Consider the following 20,566-nt stretch of genomic DNA (forward strand, 5'->3'; position numbering starts at 1 on the left):
CACTGCTGGATTTTTCACAATCAACCGTTTCCGTGTATATCAAGAATGGTCCACCACCCAAAGGACATCCAGTCAACTTGACACAACAGTGGGAAGCATTGGAGTCAACATGGGTCAGCATCCCTGTGGAATGCTTTCAACACCTTTTAGAGTCCATGCCCTGGCAAATTGAGGATGTTCTTAGGGCAACCGGGGGTGCAACACAATGTTAGGAAGATGTTCCTAATGTTTTGTACACTCAGTAAATACACTATATATAAAAAAGTATGTGGACCCTTTAAATTAGTGGATCCGGCTATTTCAGCCACACCTGTCAGCAACAGGTGTGGCTGAAATAGCCGGATCCACAAATTTAAAGGGCTTAAAGGGTTTAAAATCGAGCACACAGCCATGCAATCTCCGTAGCCAACATGGGCAGTAGAATGGCCTTATTGAGGAGCTCAGTGACTTTCAACGTGGCACCGTAAATAGGATGACACCTTTCCAACAAGTCAGTTCGTCAAATTTCTGCCCTGCCAGAGCTGCCCCGGTCAACTGGTCATTACCAGGAGCAACAACGGCTCAGCCGTGGTAAGCAACACAAGCTTACAGAATGGGACCACCGAGTGCTGAAGAGTGTAAAAATCGACTGTCCTCGGTTGCAGCACTCACTACTGAGTTCCAAACTACCTCTGGAAGCAATGTCGGCACAATAACTGTTCGTTGGGAGCTTCATGAAATGGGTTTCCGCGGCCAAGCAACCGCACGCAAGCCTAAGATCACCATGCGCAATGCCAAGTGTCGGCTGGTGTGGTGTAAAGCTCACCACCATTGGACTCTTGAGTAGTGGAAATGCATTCTTTGGAGTGATGAATCACGCTTCACCATCTGGCAGTCCGATGGACGAATCTGGTGGATGCCAGGAGAACGCTACCTGCCCCAATACATAGTGCTAATTGTAAAGTTTGGCAGAGGAGGAATAATGGTCTGGGACTGCTTTTCATGGTTCGGGCTAGGCACAGTAAGATAGCAAGGTCCATAGCGAGGGCCATACAGTTCCAGTAAGATAGCAAGGTCCATAGCGAGGGCCATACAGAAATGGTTTGTCAAGATCAGTGTAGTAGAACTTGATTGGCCTGCACAGAGCCCTGACCTCAACCCCAATGAACACCTTTGAGATGAATTGGAACGCAGACTGTGAGCCAGGCCTAATCGCCCAACATCAGTGCCTGACCTCACTAATGCTCTTGTGGCTGAATGGAAGCAGGTCCCCACAGCAATGTTCCAACATCTAGTGGAAAGCCTTCCCAGTTACTTTAGCTTCACTATAGATGTAGAAGTACTTTCGATGTACAATAGCTTAACAGATATAGTCTGGTTTATTCACAATGTTCATTCCTCTTTGGCAGTTACCATCTTTCACCTACTCAGTCAGTGTTAGAAAAGAGAATAGCGATGACAAGTCTGAGCCACAGAAAAAGAACAAAGAAGGTACAGTATGTCTTCTCTTCACCTTAGTCTTATTAATTAGCCACCAAGCGGAAGCAAACTGTTAGAAACATGGAGGGACTAGCTGAACATGTCCAACAAGAAACCTTCATATTAATTTTCTATTGCAGAACGTCTTGCTACGCTGTGCCCTAATGTATACGACCCATGTTTTGGGTGCAGGCGGAGCAGAGGATCATGGGTCATGTTCCACAACATTAGGGGCAGAAAATTGATAATTAGAAGTGTTTATGACACGACATGCCCCCAAAGGGGACCCCTCCACTCACCTCAAGCCACATTAAACAAATGCTGCCTGTCATCGTCGAGAGGGGGACAAGGTTGGAGGGTTCGGGACCTCTCTCCGTTCCCTTCTCCTCCTCTCCGAGCTGTCATACAGAGCTGTGCTGGCGGGACAGACACTGGGGTAGAGGTAAAGAGGGAGGGGGGGGGGGTGTAGAAGGGGGAGGGGAGAAGGAACTCTGTGGGCCCCTTTGCCCCCAGCTGTCTGCACCTAGCTAATGACTGGTCTCGGGGGCTTTTGTGGGGGAAGCAGGGAAATTGAAACAGACGCCCCGACACGCCACGCCACGGCTACATGTGTGGCTCTGCCTCTGTGCTGCCATTCAAAACCAACCGGTGAGGAGAGGAGAGAAGGAGGGAGGGAACTGGGGTTCTGGTAGGCTGGCCAGTACTAAGCATTACAAATTCACTATATGCTTATTGATCTTGAGGCGTCCATTAAGTTTCTATAATCAATAGCCTTTTTTTGTATCTCCTATATACATTTGTCCACATTTGACTGTTAATAGCTAGGTTTGCATCCATTTTGACAACAATTTGCAAGCGAATATTCCAAAATCTGGAGGAAGAAAACATGGGTAGCCTAGTGGTTAGAGCATTGGACTAATAACCGAAAGGTTGTAAGTTTAAAACCCCGAGCTGACAAGGTACAAAATCTGTCGTTCTGCCCCTGAACAGGCAGTTAACCCCCTGTTCCTAGGCTGTCATTGAAAATAAGAATTTGTTCTTAACTGACTTGCCTAGTAAAATAAAGGTAAAATATAAATAAAACATACAGTATGTCTCATACAGTATGTCTTTACCACCAGTGGTGTTTCCATCAAACTTACTTGTTGCTGATAAAAGCTGTGTGTGATGACGTAGTGGACATAAAGCACTTGTACACTTAGGGTTCCATGTACTGAATAACAAAACGAGCTAATGTGTTTCCATCGTATTTTCAACTCTACCGATAGTTTTGTCACAAAATCTGTTGCGATAGATGGCATACTTGCCCAATCTCATCTTGGTGCATGCTCTCTAGACAAACGTTCGCTGATAAAGTGGACAGGGTAGATTATATGATGACATATGGATAAGCACAATATCATTTATATTTGATAATTGGCAGCCAAGCATTTAAATAATACCCTTGATATTTTTGGGAAAATTGCTTGAAGCTCATCACCATGCACTTAACCACCATAAGTTAAGTTTTCATCTGCCTATAAACTCAGCATGTTTTTCCACGTCATGGTGGTAGTAGAACGTAACACATCATTGCATGACTCCAAGTTTACTTTGACATGATGGTTATTATGTAAATGTTTACGCATAAATGCATTTCCACTGGAATTGTCACAATCTATTTTACAGACTAAAAAATGATCGCCCAGTCTAGCGTATTTTGTTTTATCGACATTAAGACATTTTACTGACAAATTTGCGGTTTCAATGTCGTGAGTTTTTTTTATGCGTCAGGTTATTCATCCACATGAAATGGTTAGATGAAAACCTGGTTATTCATGTGAAATAAGATAAACATATGCATTCCACTACGAGTGTACAAAATATGTATGGTTCCTCTTAAAAATCAAAATTAAAATGTTGTTCTGATAAATCCAACAGCATTTATACATACCACATTAACAGATGTACTGGCTGTATTGAGTGAGACTCTTGATGTATCTTACTCAGTGACATCAAAAAGAATCCCAACGAATGTATGCCTATAGTGTGTTGGCTCCTATATTTTTATGCCCACGCTCCAACCAGGCTGCCTGGGGCCTTTAAAGAGCTCCAGTCTCCTCCACTTAAGCATCCCCCACCTCCTGCTGAGCCCATCCCACATCCCACTCCTCCCTCCAACATAGCCCCATCTCCCGTAAGGTAATGACCAAATTAGGCCTAACAATTGATGTTGTACACTAGTGGCTAATGGCACAGCCAGCGACAGTGGCGGCATTAGAGTATGTGCAACGACAACGGCAATAATCCCTGATACGAGCCCCCTTTCTTCTTGTCCTACCGCCCTCCGCTCCTGGTGCCTGGGGCTGGGACGGTGCGGAGGGAGAGGAAAATGAATGGAGTTTGCCACACTACAATGAACTTTTGATGGGAGACAATGGAGGAGGCTGCCTGCTCTCCACACGGGGTGGCAGAAGGAGAGCAATATGGGGCCCATGGACTGGCCATCGCTGCCTCTCCTCGGCCCCCAAGGCTCCTGGGCCCCAATCTCTCCTCTCCCCAGATTCATAATGGCATCCTGAGGGGGAGAAGGAAAGTGATGTAAAATGTCAGGAAACCAGAAAGATGGCAAGTTGACCCCCCCACCCGTACCCACTCCTCCATCTTTTCAGCCCCCTATCTCCTCTTTGCCCAACTGTGGTGCAGGTTAAATATCACATTTATAAAATCACTTAGGCAACCAGAAACATAGCCAGCTCTTAGGCCCTTCTCACTCACTGACAGTCGTCTCGAGAGCTTGGCCTGAGGCTAACCTAACTAACCATTTGTAAGCTGAGCTGCCCCCATACCTGTCTGTTCTTACTTCGTCCGCTCTAAAGCCACAGCAGTACAGCTACTTTTGGACCGCTAGTGTCTCAGTTTTGGGATGGCATCTTTTTTATTGCGATTACTTTGCATTCATTTAGTTGGTATCAGGGTATGAATTACCACTGTATGGTGTTTTTATAATATGGTACATAATCACTAGTCAATATCTCATGATTCATATCCTTCTGTCTTTCCCTTCTAAACTTGCAAATGTAGTATGTTTCTGTGTGTGTTTACACAGTATTTAACATCTTGTACATAGCATGTCAAAAAGTACAGTTGATCGTGATATCTTTTACTGATCAGTGTTTCTCTCTTTCTCCAGCCAACGGGATGGCCGAGTCCCTGACCTGCAGCTATGGGGTGGGCAGTGCCACCAGTCCCAAGCAGGAGCCTCCCCCCTCGCCTCACTCCAACCGCAAGAGACACAGACGGAAAAAGAGCACAGGCATCACCAAGCCAGACGGACCATCGACAGGCAACGAAGGTAAGCCAGGAGTTAACACAGGAGTTATAGAAGACTCTCCTTCTGCAAACTCATCAAAACAGTCTGCAACAATGCATAAACATTTAAAACAGTCTGAAATGGCAACATATTCTGAAACTGCAACAAAAACAAACAAGTGCAAACGTAGTAAATCTGGTTGGCGTACTGGAGTCCAGTGCAAGTCCAGGTATAGCCTCCCTTATTCTCCCCATCTAGCCATAGTGTGAAGAACCAACCGCCCTGAGCTCCAGAAGCTGTGGATCTCCTCTTTCCACTTCTCCACTCTCTCCACTCTTCTCCACAATGAAGTGGCAGCTAACCCTCTGCTCAATTAATAATGATTCTCCAGACTGATGATGAATGGACAGCTCTAATTGGATGGCATTGTGAAACACCGACTCCTGTCTCTAAGGCCATAAAACTGATGTCACTGGAGCCAGAGATGATCAATCAACATGATTGATACGCTGCATATCGACAGCATTGGCACCGATGCCTCCTTAATGACCCTTAGTATTTATAATCATTACACTTTTACCATGGTGTTGCTAACAGACCTCCTAGTTTGAATGAGACTGCCTTCTAGTTTGAATGAGACCACTGACCACATCGTTTCAAGCATAGATCACAAGCACCGGTGGTAAGTGTTGTTGTTGATATGTTGGTACACTAGTTTCAATTTCAAAGGTATGTGAGTGTGTTTGTTATGTTTCTCTATCTGGTGTCTTTCGGCCAACTTGTAATTCTTACCCCTGTTTTCCGTAGGAGTATTGATTTGACAGTATATAACATGTAAGCCGTATTCACATCACCATGATTGTGCCCTCATTTGTTCCTAAGTACGTTTGCCCATAATGCCCTATACTGAATCTAATTCTCTCATGCATTCCAAGAAAGAATTTAGACCTTAATGGACCAGCACTGTCAGAATCACTCCAATAACGGTCTTAGGGGCTTGAATGAGTGATGGCTAACATTAGGGTGCTGGGTGGATTCCCTCCGCCACATTGCATTGAGGGCAATATGAGTGGACATTAGCCCATCTCAATGTCACTCTCAACCTTTTGTTCTGTCCCATATAGCTTGAAATCAATAACTAGTCCACATGTCCACAATAAAATGACTAACTTTCTGCTCTAGTTTTGGATAAGTGAGCGTGTGGTGTCAATGGAAGTGACTAGAAGTCAGCATGTGGTGGTGTCAATGGAAGTGAATGGAAGTCAGCGTGTGGTGTCAATGGAAGTGAATGGAAGTCAGCGTGGTGGTGTCAATGGAAGTGAATGGAAGTCAGCATGTGGTGGTGTCAATGGAAGTGAATGGAAGTCAGCATGTGGTGGTGTCAATGGAAGTGAATGGAAGTCAGCATGTGGTGGTGTCAATGGAAGTGAATGGAAGTCAGCATGTGGTGGTGTCAATGGAAGTGAATGGAAGTCAACATGTGGTGTCAATGGATGTGAATGGAAGACAGCATGTAGTGGTGTCGATTGAATAGAATGGAAGTCAGCATGTGGTGTCAATGGAAACGTGTGGATTCAGAAAGTTTTACTCTTTGTTTTAATATACAGTCATGGCCAAAAGTTTTGAGAATGACACAAATATTACAGTAATTTTCACAAAGTCTGCTGCCTCAGTTTGTATGATGGCAATTTGCATATACTCCATGTTATGAACAGTGATCAGATGAATTGCAATTCATTGCAAAGTCCTTCTTTGCCATGCAAATGAACTGAATCGCCAAAAAACATTTCCACTGCATTTCAGCCCTGCCACAAAAGGACCAGCTGACATCATGTCAGTGATTCTCTCGTTAACACAGGTGTGAGTGTTGACGAGGACAATGCTGGAGATCACTTTGTCATGATGATTGAGTTCGAATAACAGATTGGAAGCTTCAAAAGGAGGGTGGTGATTGGAATCATTGCTCTTCCTCTGTCAATCATGGTTACCTGTGTCGTGTCTTTGGCTATGCCGGATTAAGTGATATGACATGCTATTCTATAAAATAATTTCTCCGTAATTAATATTACCTGATTGAGCTAATCATGTAAATGTAATTAACTAGAGAGTTTGGCACCACAAAATAATATTTATAGAGCTGTTATCTTCCGAATAAACTCTTAAAGACCGAGTAATATTTTACATCAATAGCAGTCAATATTAATCCTCATCTTAATTCAGTCTCATCTGAAAGTTGTAAATTCTTGGTTCTGCACAAACCCTGGCTAACAATTTGAATCAGCAATACAAAATTGGGTTTAATTATTTATTTACTAAATACCTAACTAATCACACAGAATTACACATGCACATAATTAAATCATAACTTGATTACAAATTACGTCATAAAGGAAAACGTCCTTAGCGAGCGGAACAGATATGACAGCTTGTTACACAAAGGAAAGGGGCTGGGTTTGAGTGAAAGAGCGGGAAGACTGAGGGACACAGGGAGAAGCTGTGCTATCGTAAATACAGTATCTGATGCATTCTAAATATTTACTCTGCGCTTTGGTAGGTTGGTGGTAGATGGAAGGCCGTGTTGCCAAACTGAGTCCTTTGAAGAATGTCTCTGGATACGTTGTAGTAACGTTGTTGGGTGATAGACGGAATACTCTGTCTGTTCCTTCCTAACTCTCGTTGCATCTGCTGTTGCTACCTCAACGGCTAGGAGATATCACTTCTGTAGTGAATAAGAGTTCAAAGTTCATACCATTCGCAACCAAAGCTCACGCTGATGTCGGCTTCGTTCTGTAGTTATTATCTGAACCATTCTGACATAGGACCGTCGTCCTCAAGTCCTCGGAACAGGAGGTTATATTGTCGTCAAGGGCTTATATAGGACAGGAGAGGAGGGCGTGTTTGAAAAGTTTTATAGCCCATGTCCCTTCACAGGGGCGGGACACTGATTGAGTAGGGCCCTATCTTATGAAAACCCAAATCACACATTTTAGAAGCTAAAATCACATTTCATCCCATCACAAATAATTACATTTTCAAACATTTAAATTGAACAACAATTCCATGTGAATCCGATAACTCTGATGTGTAGACTTTCCACTGTAGAGTTTATGTCATCTTATCATTGATGTGAATGTCTCAGATGACAACCGAACTGACATCATATTCATTAAGTACCACCGCATATGTTCAATTGTTCGGATTACCGGAATATAGTTAATTTCCCCCCACCTACTGATGTTCCCAGAATCTCTATGTTAACCAAGGGTTTTGTAAATGTAACCTCAGTAGGGTAGAGAGAGAAAAAGGGGGGAAGAGGTATTTATGACTGTCACAAACCTACCCCCCAGGCCAACGTCATGACACCAGCAAGGAGACACGTGCCGTCATCATTGCTGCCAGTAAGATTGCACCTAAATCAACAATTTATCGGATCATCAAGAACTTCAAGGAGAGCGGTTCAATTGTTGTGAAGAAGGCTTCAGGGCGCCCAAGAAAGTCCAGCAAGCGCCAGGACCGTCTCCTAAAGTTGATTCAGCTGCGGGATCGGGGCACCACCAGTATAGAGCTTGCTCAGGAATGGCAGCAGGCAGGTGTGAGTGCATCTGCACGCACAGTGAGGCGAAGACTTTTGTAGGATGGCCTGGTGTCAAGAAGGGCAGCAAAGAAGCCTCTTCTCTCCAGGAAAAACATCAGGGACAGACTGATATTCTACAAAAGGTACAGGGATTGGACTACTGAGGACTGGGGTAAAGTCATTTTCTCTGATGACTCCCCTTTCCGATTGTTGGGGCATCTGGAAAAAAGCTTGTCCGGAGAAGACAAGGTGAGCACTACCAACAGTCCTGTGTCCTGCCAACAGTAAAGCATCCTGAGACCATTCATGTGTGGGGTTGCTTCTCAGTCAAGGGAGTGGGCTCACTCACAATTTTGCCTAAGAACACAGCCATGAATAAAGAATGATACCAACACATCCTCCGAGAGCAACTTCTCCCAACCATCCGGGAACATTTTGGTGACGAACAATGCCTTTTCCAGCATGGTGGAACACCTTGCCATGAGACAAAAGTGATAACTAAGTGGCTCGGGGAACAAAACATCGATATTTTGGGTCCATGGCCAGGAAACTCCCCAGACCTTAATCCCATTGAGAACTTGTGGTCAATCCTCAAGAGGCAGGTGGACAAACAAAACCCCACAAATTCTGACAAATTCCAAGCATTGATTATGCAAGAATGGGCTGCCATCAGTCAGGATGTGGCCCAGAAGTTAATTGACAGCATGCCAGGGCGGAGGTCTTGAAAAAGAAGGGTCAACGCTCCAAATATTGACTCTTTGCATCAACTTCATGTAATTGTCAATAAAAGCCAATGACACCAATGAAAAGCTTGTAATTATACTTCATTATTCCATAGTAACATCTGACAAAAATATCTGAAGACACTGAAGAAGCAAACATTGTGAAAATTAATATTTGTGTCATTCTGAAAACTTTCGGCCACTACTGCACACTACCGTTCAAAAGTTTGGGGTCACTTAGAAATGTCCTTGTTTTTGAAAGAAAATCACATTTTTTGTTCATTAAAATAACATCAAATTGATCAGAAATACCGTGTAGACATTGCTAATTTTGTAAATGACTATTGTAGCTGGAAACGGCTGATTTTTAATGGAATATCTACATAAGCTTACAGAGGCCCATTATCAGCAGCCGTAACTCCTGTGTTCCAATGGCACATTGTATTAGGTAACAAGTTTATAATTTTAAAAGGCTAATTGATCATTAGAAAACCCTTTTGCAATTAGGTTAGCACAGCTGAAAACTGTTGTCGTGATTAAAGAAGCAATAAAACGGGCCGTCTTGACACAACTGCTTTTCTTTCAATAACAAGAACATTTCTAAGTGACCCCAAACTTTTGAACAGTAGTGTGTATATATATATATATATATATATATAATATTTTTTTTTACCTCTCTTCTGAGATGTTCTATTAGCTTCAGATTGTATGTTCTACTGAACGCTTCTGGAATACAGACATATTGCTTAAATATCAGAATCACTCAAGTGTTGGGTGCAGGTTGTGTCTCTTGAAAGAAGGGGAGAGGGAGGGACGGGTTGGATCCTTGAATAAATTGATATCAGTTTATCTAATTTACTGGGAAATCAGAGCCCTGGAATGCAGGCCGAAATTGAGTTTTAGTTGTTGTGAAGCGTCATAAATCAAAGGAGTGTGAGCTTTTTAAGGTGATCAGTCATTTGAGTCAATATGGGAAGAACAGGTTATGTAAAGGGGTCTTGAGAAACTGTTGCTACTGTGAAGTCTTGTCTGTAGCCAAGGAGATATCTTAGCCAGGCAGTTATGTTTATAAATTAGTAGGGCCAGGGAAGTATTCCTGACCACATTACCTACCCAGGAAAACCTCTGGATCCTAGTTATAGACTTCAACTTGGGTCAAGAGTTTTCCTGGGCATATCATGTGGTCAGGAAAAAATGTTGCTCCCTACATACCATGCGTCCTAATTCCATTCCTTATTGCTTATTGCTTCAGGGTCTAAGCCACTAATGTCTAAGCTGACATATGGCGTTGTTTTAAGATGATCATGGATAATTTAGCTATTTGATTTTGAATTTTAGGACCACTTTAGGTATCAAAAAAGTATATTAAAATGGTTTGATAAAATATTGAATTTGGCCTTTACTACTATAGCCCATATAAATGCTTTGAATAACACATTCATAAATTGCAAAAAATACTGTCAAAAAATAAATCATGAGGAATACATTTTTGAAGTGTTTGTCCTATATCTAGGAGATATAGAAAGCTCAGGTAAATGTTTTTTACACATATTTAACCCTTTTTGGGGGGTAGGCACAATACTACCTCCATACTTCCATAAAATGTTTTAACCGGGACCAGTTAACTTCAGACGAGTCGTCCCGTGACACTTGTGGGGGACGTAGAGCAAAACGGACACCACCATCATGTTCGTTCGGACGCTACAGATGTGTTTGAATGAAGACCGATTTTCGGGATGTCTCATGGTCTGACAAACACAGGTGTAGCTCGGCCACTTTCCACCGCAGATGAGGAAGCGTGGCATAGCGGATGTGGTGGCTTTTGATGGGGATTTTTTTATTATGTTATTTAGATTGCAGCACTCACTACTGTAGGTTACTCTTGATAAGAGTGTCTGCTAAACGACTAAAATGTCAAATGTTTATTTTGGGCCATTTTAGTCAATTAAGCAGTCTGACTATTGATTGAAAGTCACCTTAACTTCCTTTGTTAGTCGAGAACAGTTCCGGTGGCATATAGTAGAGGCAGGACATGCAGAGTGAATTCTTTCCACCATGTCAACTGCGTGTCAACTGAAGTGCACAACAGATACAGCCCCGAATATCCCATTGCACTGCCAGAGCCGTGTGCAGTGTAATGAACTTCTCGTGTGCTTAAAGAATGATGCAGGATGCATGGCGACACAACTGACAGCCTCTTAATGTGTTTCTCAGCAGCGGCCGGCGTCGGGGCTCTTTGTACGAGCTGCTCGCACACCACCCGCATGCCGCCCTCCTTTAAAACCCACTGGAAAATCGATGGGCGATAAAGTGATGTGTTCTGGGGGAGGCCCTTCTGATTTCTACAGACTATCAGGCTTCATTAATCTATGTTTTAAAAGAAGGAAAATGTATCAAATGTTCATTGTTTGATATGTGGGTTTAGCGTATTCAGTGGAAAGAGGCAACAGACGGGCAGAGATGAAGGGATGGAGAGCGAAAGAGGGGGAAGAAATGAGAAGAGAAGAAGAGAGGTGGTTCAGATCATTCACAGTTTTATAGATGAGGACATTTGATCTTGTCAGGGGGACAGCAGTGAGGTTTTAAGTGGTTGACAAAAATTATTAGACACAAATGATTTTTTCAAATAATTTAAAAATGTTCATGTTTACCAGTTAAACTTATGTCTTGCCATGTTCTGTCAGTTGCATTTATGGCAGATTTGTATTCACAGGTAGCCTTGTTATGAACTGCAGCTAGATGTGAGTCGGTTGAAAATGATTTGGCTTGAAACCAGAGATGTTCAATGCTAATGACTACTCTTCTTGGAGTTGGTGTTCAGAAGCTACCTTTATGTGTAGATAGCATTGTTGTTGTGACTCGGGTGGGAAAGTCTATGCTTTCTGGTTCTTTGTTTTTGGCCGGGTATGATTCTCAATCAGGGACAGCTGTCTATCGTTGTCTCTGATTGGGAATCATACTTAGGCAGCCTTTTTCCTTTTCTCATTTGTGGGTTGTTGACTTTGTTAGTGGCATGTTTAGCCTGACAGAGCTTCGCGTACGTTTTATTTGGCGACATTTAAAATAAAATAATGTACGCTTACCACGCTTGGTCCGGTCATTTCCTTGACAACGATCGTGACAGTTGTATCATTCCATAGAGAATAATCATCCACCTTCAACTGACGGTAACACTTTTTACTGTTTATTCTAGCCCTAACTCTTTTTCTCATTGAGGTTAGGGTATAAAGTACGTACAATAATATCCAGAGTATCCAGAGTAGTAACCCAGAGTCCTCCACTCTACCTCAGTGTGTTAGGGGTTATATTAGGGATGGGCATTTTAAATAATTTAGTAATTTAATGTTTTTTTTCTTGCATATCCGGATAATCGAAATCCATGGATTGTTTTTACTTTCTTTAAACTTGGACACTTGTTTTCTGCGCTGCCTTAGCGACTCGGGAGAGATGGTAAGTATTGAAGCAGGGCGGGGGATGGCCAGGGGCCGGTGGTGTGTGTGAAACAGGAGGGAGAGAAAGTAGTCACTGACTCGCTAGGTTAAAGTTCCCCAACTGGCGACTGTAAAAACACCAGGACATCAGTTCCAAGTGATTTTCATCTTAGAAATCTGTTTCAACACATAATAGAGATGTGAATTTATACAAATAATAATTTATTGGATTTATATAGCCTTTTTTTAACTAACTGAAGTACTCAATGCACTTTACATTGTAGGGGGGAACTCACCTCATCCACCATCAATCAGTAGCACCCACCTCAGTGATGCACGGCAACTGTTTTTGGGCAAGAATGCTCATCACAGATCAGCTGGTGGAGAGGTGAGGAGTGATATATGCCAGTCAGAAATGAGAGTGATGATTAGGTGGCCATGATGGAATGTGGCCAGGTTGGGCATTTACAGTTGTATGGAAAAGTTTGTGAACCTTTTGAAATTACCTGAATTTCAGCATTGATTACTCATAAAAATGTGGTCTGATCTTCATCTAAGTCACAATAATAGACAAACACAATCTGACTAAACTAATAACACACAAACTGTTGTAGTTTTCAAATGTTTATTTAAGACATTCAGTAATCATTCACAGTGCAGGCTGGAAAAAGTAAGTGAACCCTTGAATTTAGTAACTTCCTCCTTTAGCAGCAGCAACTTCCAAACATTTCCTGTAGCTGCTTATAAGACTTGCACAACGTTGAGGAGGAAATTTGAACCATTCCTCCCTACAAATCTGTTTCAGTTCAACAATATTTCTGGGTTGGCTTGATTGTACAGCCTTCTTCAGGTCATGCCACAGCATCTTAATTGGCTTAAGGTCAGGACTCTGACTTGGCCATTCCAAAATACAAATCTTCTTCCTTTTCAGCCATTCTTTAGTTGATTTACTTGTGTGCTTTGGGTAATTGTCTTGTTGCATCACCCAACCTCTCTTAAGCTTGAGGTCATGGACTGCTGCCCTGACATTCTCCTGTAAAATGTATTGATACACTTCTGAATTAATTGTTTCATCAATGATTGCAAGGCGTCCAGGCCCTGAGGCAGCAAAGCTGCCACAAACCACCACGCTTCACAGTTGGGATGGTGTTGGTGTGCAGTGTCCTTTTTCCTCCACACAGTGATGTGTATTTTTCCCAAAAAGTTCAACTTTTGTCTCATCTGTCCACAGCACATTTTCCCAGAAGCATTGTGGAACATCCAGGTAGTCTTGGGCAAACTTGAGACGTGCCACAATGTATTTTTCAGACAGCAGGGGTTTCCTTCGTGGTGTCTCTCCACGAACACCATTGTTGTTCAGTGTTTTTCTGATAGTGGACACATGAACAGACTTTCATTGTTTGTAGAGTTTTCTGGAGGTCTTTTGCTGTTACCCTTGGGTTCTTTCTCACCTCTTTTAGGATTGCCCTTTGTGCTCTTGGAGGGATCTTCGCAGGACACCCACTCCCTAGGTAGAGTAGCAACAGTCCTGAATCTTCTCCATTTGTAGACAATTTGTCTTACCGTGGATGAACACCAAGGTCTTTAGCAATGCTTTTGTAACCTTTTCCAGCTTTGTGCATCTCTATAATGTGTCTTCTAAGGTCCTGTGAAAGTTGTTGGGATCGAGGCATGGTTCACACTAACCAGTCTTTCTGGAGAAGAACAGATTTATCAGTAACGAAGCTTTGTGTGTCTTTATTTAAAGGGCAGGGCACCTGTGCAACCCTCCAATCTCATCTCCTTAATTGAAACACCTGACTCCATATAGCTTTTGGAGAAGTCGATAACACAGAGGTTCACTTACTTTTTCCATCCTGCACTGTGAATGATTACTCAATGTCTTCAATACAAATTTGAAAAGTACAACTGTTTGTGTGTTATTAGTTTAGTCATATTGTGTTTTTGTCTATTATTGTGACTTAGATGATCAGAATACATTTTATGAGTAATCAATGCAGAAATCCAGCTAATTCCAAAGGGTTCACAACCTTTTTCTTGCAACTCTGGCAATGACACCGGGGTGAGCACCCCTACTCTTACAAGTGCCATGGGAATTTAAATGACCGCACAGACTCAGGACACCCATTTTAACATCCCATCCGAAAGACAGCACCCAATGCAGGGCAATGTCCCCAAATGAAATCAAGGTTTGAAATTATTTTATTTTAGTCAAATATTATATATATGTTTGGTCTTCTTGCAGTCAATTTGCAATATCATTATTTTTTTTAAATTATGTTCAGAGTCCACGACCATCCACTCAAGAAAAATCTTCCCCACGGCTGAATCTAGTTGATGATCCCTGCTGTAGGTTATCTATCATCCCATCTGACAGTACCTGTCTTTACTGCATCAAATCAATGTAAAGAAGCTAAGATAGCCAGATGTTAGTTAGCTAGCTAGGGCAGTTGAGACTATTTTGCTGCCCTCCCAGTCCTTATCTACAGCAACTCCATTCAGATTGAACAACCGCATACCTGTCGGTTGCTCATTATAGCCTACTCCTTCTCATTTAGCTAACTTAATGCCATAATTTAAATTCCAATTTACATTGATCATTGATTGGATATCTCCCACTTTACCTTGCACATGGGGCCTCTGACTGTAGTGGGGAAGAGATACCTAGTCAGTTGCACAACTGAATGCATTTAACCAAAATGTGTCTTCCGCATTTAACCCAACCGATCTTAATCAGAGAGGTGCATGCTGGCTGCCTTAATTGACACCCACGTCATCAGCGCCCAGTTGTTGTTGGGGGTTAACTGCCTTGCTCAAGGGCAGAAGCTCTTAACTGCTAGTGTCAACAACAAGCTACACGCGTGAACTGTGGCTAGGCTGTATCACAAAATAATATGTTTTACCTTTATTTAACTAGGTAAATCAGTTAAGACAGCCTAGGAACAGGCTTGTTCAGGGGCAGAACAACAGATTTCTACCTTGTCACCTCAGGGATTCGATCTAGCAACCTTTAGGTTACTGGTACAACACACTAATCACGAGGCTACCTGCCGCCTATGATATGTCTTTTTTTATGGGACGCACATCATAAAACATAATTCAAGAGTTTGTTGTTGTATTAAATTATGAATTGTAAATTAAATGGTTTAACTGTGTGTAGCAATGTCAGTGGGGCAAAAAATTATTTAGTCAGCCACCAATTGTGCAAGTTCTCCCACTTAAAGAGATGAGAGAGGCCTGTAATTTTCACCATAGGTACACTTCAACTATGACAGACAAAATGAGGGGGAAAAATCCAGAAAATAGCATTGTAGGATTTGTAATGAATTTATTTGCAAATTATGGTGGAAAATAAGTATTTGGTCAATAACAAAAGTTTATCTCAAGACTTTGTTATATACCCTTTGTTGGCAATGACACAGGTGAAGACTTACAGAAAACATTCGACAAGGTTTTCACACACTGTTGCTGGTATTTTGGCCCATTCCTCCATGCAGATCTCCTATAGAGCAGTGATGTTTTGGGGCTGTTGCTGGGCAACACAGACTTTCAACTCCCTCCAAAGATTTTCTATGGGGTTGAGATCTGGAGACTGGCTAGGCCACTCCAGGACTTTGAAATGCTTCTTACAAAGCCACTCCTTTGTTGCCCGGGTGGTGTGTTTGGGACCATTGTCATGCTGAAAGACCCAGCCACGTTTCATCTTCAATGCCCTTGCTGATGGAAGGAGGTTTTCACTCAATCTCACGATATATGGCACCATTCATTCTTTCCTTTACACAGATCAGTCGTCCTGGTCCATTTGCAGAAAAACAGCCCCAAAGCATGATGTTTCCACCCCCATGCTTCACAGTAGGTATGGTGTTCTTTGGATTCAACTCCGCATTCTTTGTCCATTCTTTGTCCTCCAAACACGACGAGCTTTGTGCCCAGGGGCATTGTCATTCTGAAACAGGAAAGAGCCTTCCTCAAACTGTTGCCACAAAGATGGAAGCACAAAATCGTCTAGCATGTAATTGCATGCTGTAGCTTTAATGGAACTAAAGGGCTAAGCCCGAAAAAGGATAACAGCTACAGACCATTATTCCTCATCCACCAAAATGTACAGTTGGCACTATGCATTTGGGAAGGTAGCGTTTTTCTGCCAAACTCAAATTCGTCTGCCGAACTGCCAGATGGTGAAGCGTGATTCATCACTCCAGAGTACGCATTTCCACTGCTCCAGAGTCCAATGGTGGTGAGTTTTACACCACTCCAGCCAACACTTGCCACTGGGTATGATGATCTTAGGTTTGTATGCGGCTGCTCAGCCATGGAAACCCATTTCCATGAAGGCAGATGTTTTGCGTGTCCCCAACCGATAGTTTTTTTTGTGTTTATTTGCGTTGTTTATAACTTATTTGTTTACATATTTTGTATATAATGTTGCTGCTACCGTCTATGACTGAAAAGCACTTCTGCAATAACTCACCACAGACTGGCAGAATCCTTTTTTCCCTTTAATTAGTCTGACGAGCCTGACGCGAACGATATACTGCTTTCTCGGGAACAAGCCCAGATCCCCATGATTTGCGTGAAGAGGAGAGAGAAAAAGGGGCCGGAGGGCAGGCTGCCATCTGAGAATTCGTAGGCGATCGAATAAACCCCCACTTCCTTCCATTCTGCTAGCAAATGAACAATCTTTGGAGAATAAAATTGATGACCTATGCCGCAATATTAAACTACCAATGGGACATTCAAAACTGTAATATATTTTATGCTTCATAGACTTGTGGCTGAGTGACGACACTATCAACATACAGCTGGCTGGTTATACGCTGTATCGGCAGGATAGAAAGACGAGGGGCAGCGGACTATGTATTTTTGTAAATAACTAAGATATCTAAGGAAGTCTCGAGCTATTGCTCGCCTGAGGTAGAGTATCACATGATAAGCTGTAGACCACACTATCTACCTAGAGAATTTATCTGTATTTTTCGTAGTTGTTTACATACCACTACAATCAGAGGCTGGCACTAAGACAGCATTGAATAAGCTGTATTCCGCCATAAGCAAACAAGAAAACGCTCACACAGTGGACGCACTTGTAGTAGCCGGGGACTTTAATGCAGGGCAGAGCTAACCCGGAAGCTTATAAGAAACCTCGCTATGCCCTCCGACGAACCATCAACCAGGCAAGCGTCATAACAGGACTAAGATCGAATCGTACTACACCGGCTCTGATGCTCGTTGGATATGGCAGAGCTTGCAAACCATTACAGACTACAAGGGGAAGCACAGCCGAGAGCTGCCCAGTGACACAAGCCTACCAGACGAGCTAAACTACTTCTATGCTCCCATATGTATATACGTCGAGGCAAGCAACACTGAATGCATGTACATGTTCCTTATCCCCTTACACTGTGTATAAGACAGTAGTTTTGGAATTGTTAGTTAGATTACTTGTTGGTTATCACTGCTTTGTCGGAACTAGAAGCACAAGCATTTCGCTACACTCGCATTAACATGACAAATAAAATTTGATTTGATTTGAGAGCTATTCCGGAAGACTGTGTGATCATGCTCTCCACAGCCGATGTGAGTAAGACCTTTAAACAGGTCAACATTCACAAGGCTGCAGGGCCAGAAGGATTACCAGGACATGTACTCCGAGCATGTGTTGACCAACTGGCAACTGCCTTCCACATTTTCAACCTCTCCCTGTCTGAGCCTGTAATAACATATTTTAAGTAGACCACCATATAGCCTGTAACCTGACTAAATGACTATCGACCCGTAGCACTCACGTCTGTAGTCATGAAGTGCATTGAAATGCTGGTCATGGCTCACATTAACACCATTATCACAGAAATCCTCGACCCACTCCAATTTGCATAGCGCCCCACCAGATCCACAGATGATGCAATCTCTATTGAACTCCACACTGCATTTTCCAACCTGGACAAAAGGAACACCTATGTGAGAATGCTATTAATTGACTTCAGCACCAGAGTGCCCTCATAGCTCATCAATAAGCTAAGGATCCTGGGACTAAACATCTCCCTCTGCAACTGGATTCTGGACTTCCTGACGGGCCGCCCCTAGGTGGTAAGGGTAGGTAACAACACATCTGCCACGCTGATCCTCAACACAAGGGCCCCTCGGTAGCATCCTCAGTCCCCTCCTGTACTCCCTGTTCACTCATCGCTGCACGGCCAGGCACAACTCCAACACCACGATTAAGTTTGCCGATGATACAACAGTGGTAGGCCTGATCACAGACAACGACAAAACAGCCTATAGGGAGGAGGTCAGAGACCTGGCAGTGTGGTGCCAGGACAATAACCTCTCCCTCAACATGATCAAGACAAAGGAGATGATTGTGGATTACAGGAAAAAGAGGACAGAGCATGCCCCCATTCTCATCAAGAGGGCTGCAGTGGAGCAGGTTGAGTACTTCAAGTTCCTTGGTGTCCACATCACCAACAAACTAACATGGTCTTAGCACACCAAGACAATCATGAAGAGGGCACAACAAAACCTATTCCCTCTCAGGAGACTGAAAAGATTTGTCATGTGTCCTCAGATCCTCAAAAGGTTCTACAGCTGCACCATCGAGAGCATCCTGACTGGTTGCATCACTGCCTGGTATGGCAACTGCTCGGCTCTGACTGCAAGGCACTACAGAAGGTAGTACAAACGGCCCAGTACATCACTGGGTCCAGGCATCCTGCCATCCAGGACCTCTATACTAGGCAGTGTCAGAGGAAAGCCCTAAAAATGGACAAAGTCTCCAGCCACCATAGTCATACTCTTCTCTCTGCTACCGCACTTCAAGCGGTACCGGAGTGCCAGATTAGAGGCTTCGAAACAGCTTCTTCCCCCAAGCCATAAGACTCCTGAACACCTAATCAAATGGCTACCCACACAATTTGCATTCCCCCTCTTTTACACCGCTGCTATTCTCTGTTATCATCAGTACATAGTCACTTTAATAACTCTACCTACATGTACATATTTCCTCATCTTTCCGGTGCCCTTGCACATTGGCTCTTTACCGGTACCTCCCTGTATTTGTTCTCGCTATTGTTATTTTACTGATACACTTTAATTACTTGTTACTTTTAATTCTTACTCTTATTTGTTTAATCTGCATTGTTTAGGGGCTCGTAAGTAAGAATTTCACTAAGGTCTACTGTTGTATTTGGTGCATGTGACTAATTTTGTTTGTTTTTTGAGATTGCATGGCTGTGTGCTCGATTTTATCCACCTCTCAGCAACGGATGTGGCTGAAATGCCCGAATCCACTAATTTGAAGGCGTGTGCACATACTTTTGAAAAAACTCAGCAAAAAAAGAAACGTCCTGTTTTCAGGACCCTGTCTTTCAACGACAATACGTAAAAATCCAAATAACTTCACAGATATTCATTGTGAAGGGTTTAAACACTGTTTCCCATGTTTGTTCAATTAACCATAAACAATTCATGAAGATGTACCTGTAGAACGGTCATAAGAAACTAACAGCTTACAGAAGGTAGGCAGTTAAGGTCACAGTTATGAAAAAAAAACAGTTATGAAAACTTAGGACACTAAAGAGTCCTTTCTATTGACTCTGAAAATCACCAAAATAAAGCTGCCCAGGGTCCCTGCTCATCTGCGTGAATGTGCCTTAGACATGCTGCAAGGATGCATGAGGACTGCAGATGTGGCCAGGACAAAAAATTGCAATGTCCGTACTGTGAGACGCCTAAGACAGAGCTACAGGGAGACAGGACGGACAGCTGATCGTCTTCGCAGTGGCAGAGCACGTGTAACAACACCTGCACAGGATCCGAACATCACACCTACGGGACAGGAACAGAATGGCAGCATCAACTGCCCGAGTTGCACCAGGAAAGCGCAATCCCTCCATATTGCGCAATAGGCTGAGAGAGGCTGGACTGAGGACTTGTAGGCCTGTTGTAAGGCAGGTCCTCACCAGACATCACTGTCAACAACGTCGTCTATGGGCACAAACCCACTGTCGCTGGACCAGACAGGACTATCAAAAAGTGCTCTTCAGTCGTGGTTTTGTTTCACCAGCGGTGATGGTCAGATTCGCGTTTATCG

At 43.0% G+C, this 20,566-nt stretch overlaps 1 protein-coding gene across 3 annotated transcripts in view; it reads left to right on the forward strand.

Annotated features, from left to right (window-relative positions):
- Positions 1 to 20,566, forward strand: part of LOC124009166 (arf-GAP with GTPase, ANK repeat and PH domain-containing protein 3-like) — a 286,671-nt gene that overhangs the window by 235,081 nt on the left and 31,024 nt on the right. For all 3 annotated transcript variants that reach the window (XR_006834233.1, XM_046320712.1, XM_046320711.1), the window contains exon 13: positions 4,631 to 4,792. Coding sequence is in view for 2 of the 3 variants with exons in the window: in XM_046320712.1 (XP_046176668.1) it covers positions 4,631 to 4,792 (162 nt within the window). In the remaining variant the exon portion in view is untranslated. The remainder of the gene's footprint in view (positions 1 to 4,630; positions 4,793 to 20,566) is intronic.

Source organism: Oncorhynchus gorbuscha, linkage group LG22, assembly GCF_021184085.1.
Source record: "Oncorhynchus gorbuscha isolate QuinsamMale2020 ecotype Even-year linkage group LG22, OgorEven_v1.0, whole genome shotgun sequence".
In the NCBI taxonomy this organism is placed as follows: Eukaryota; Metazoa; Chordata; class Actinopteri; order Salmoniformes; family Salmonidae; genus Oncorhynchus; species Oncorhynchus gorbuscha.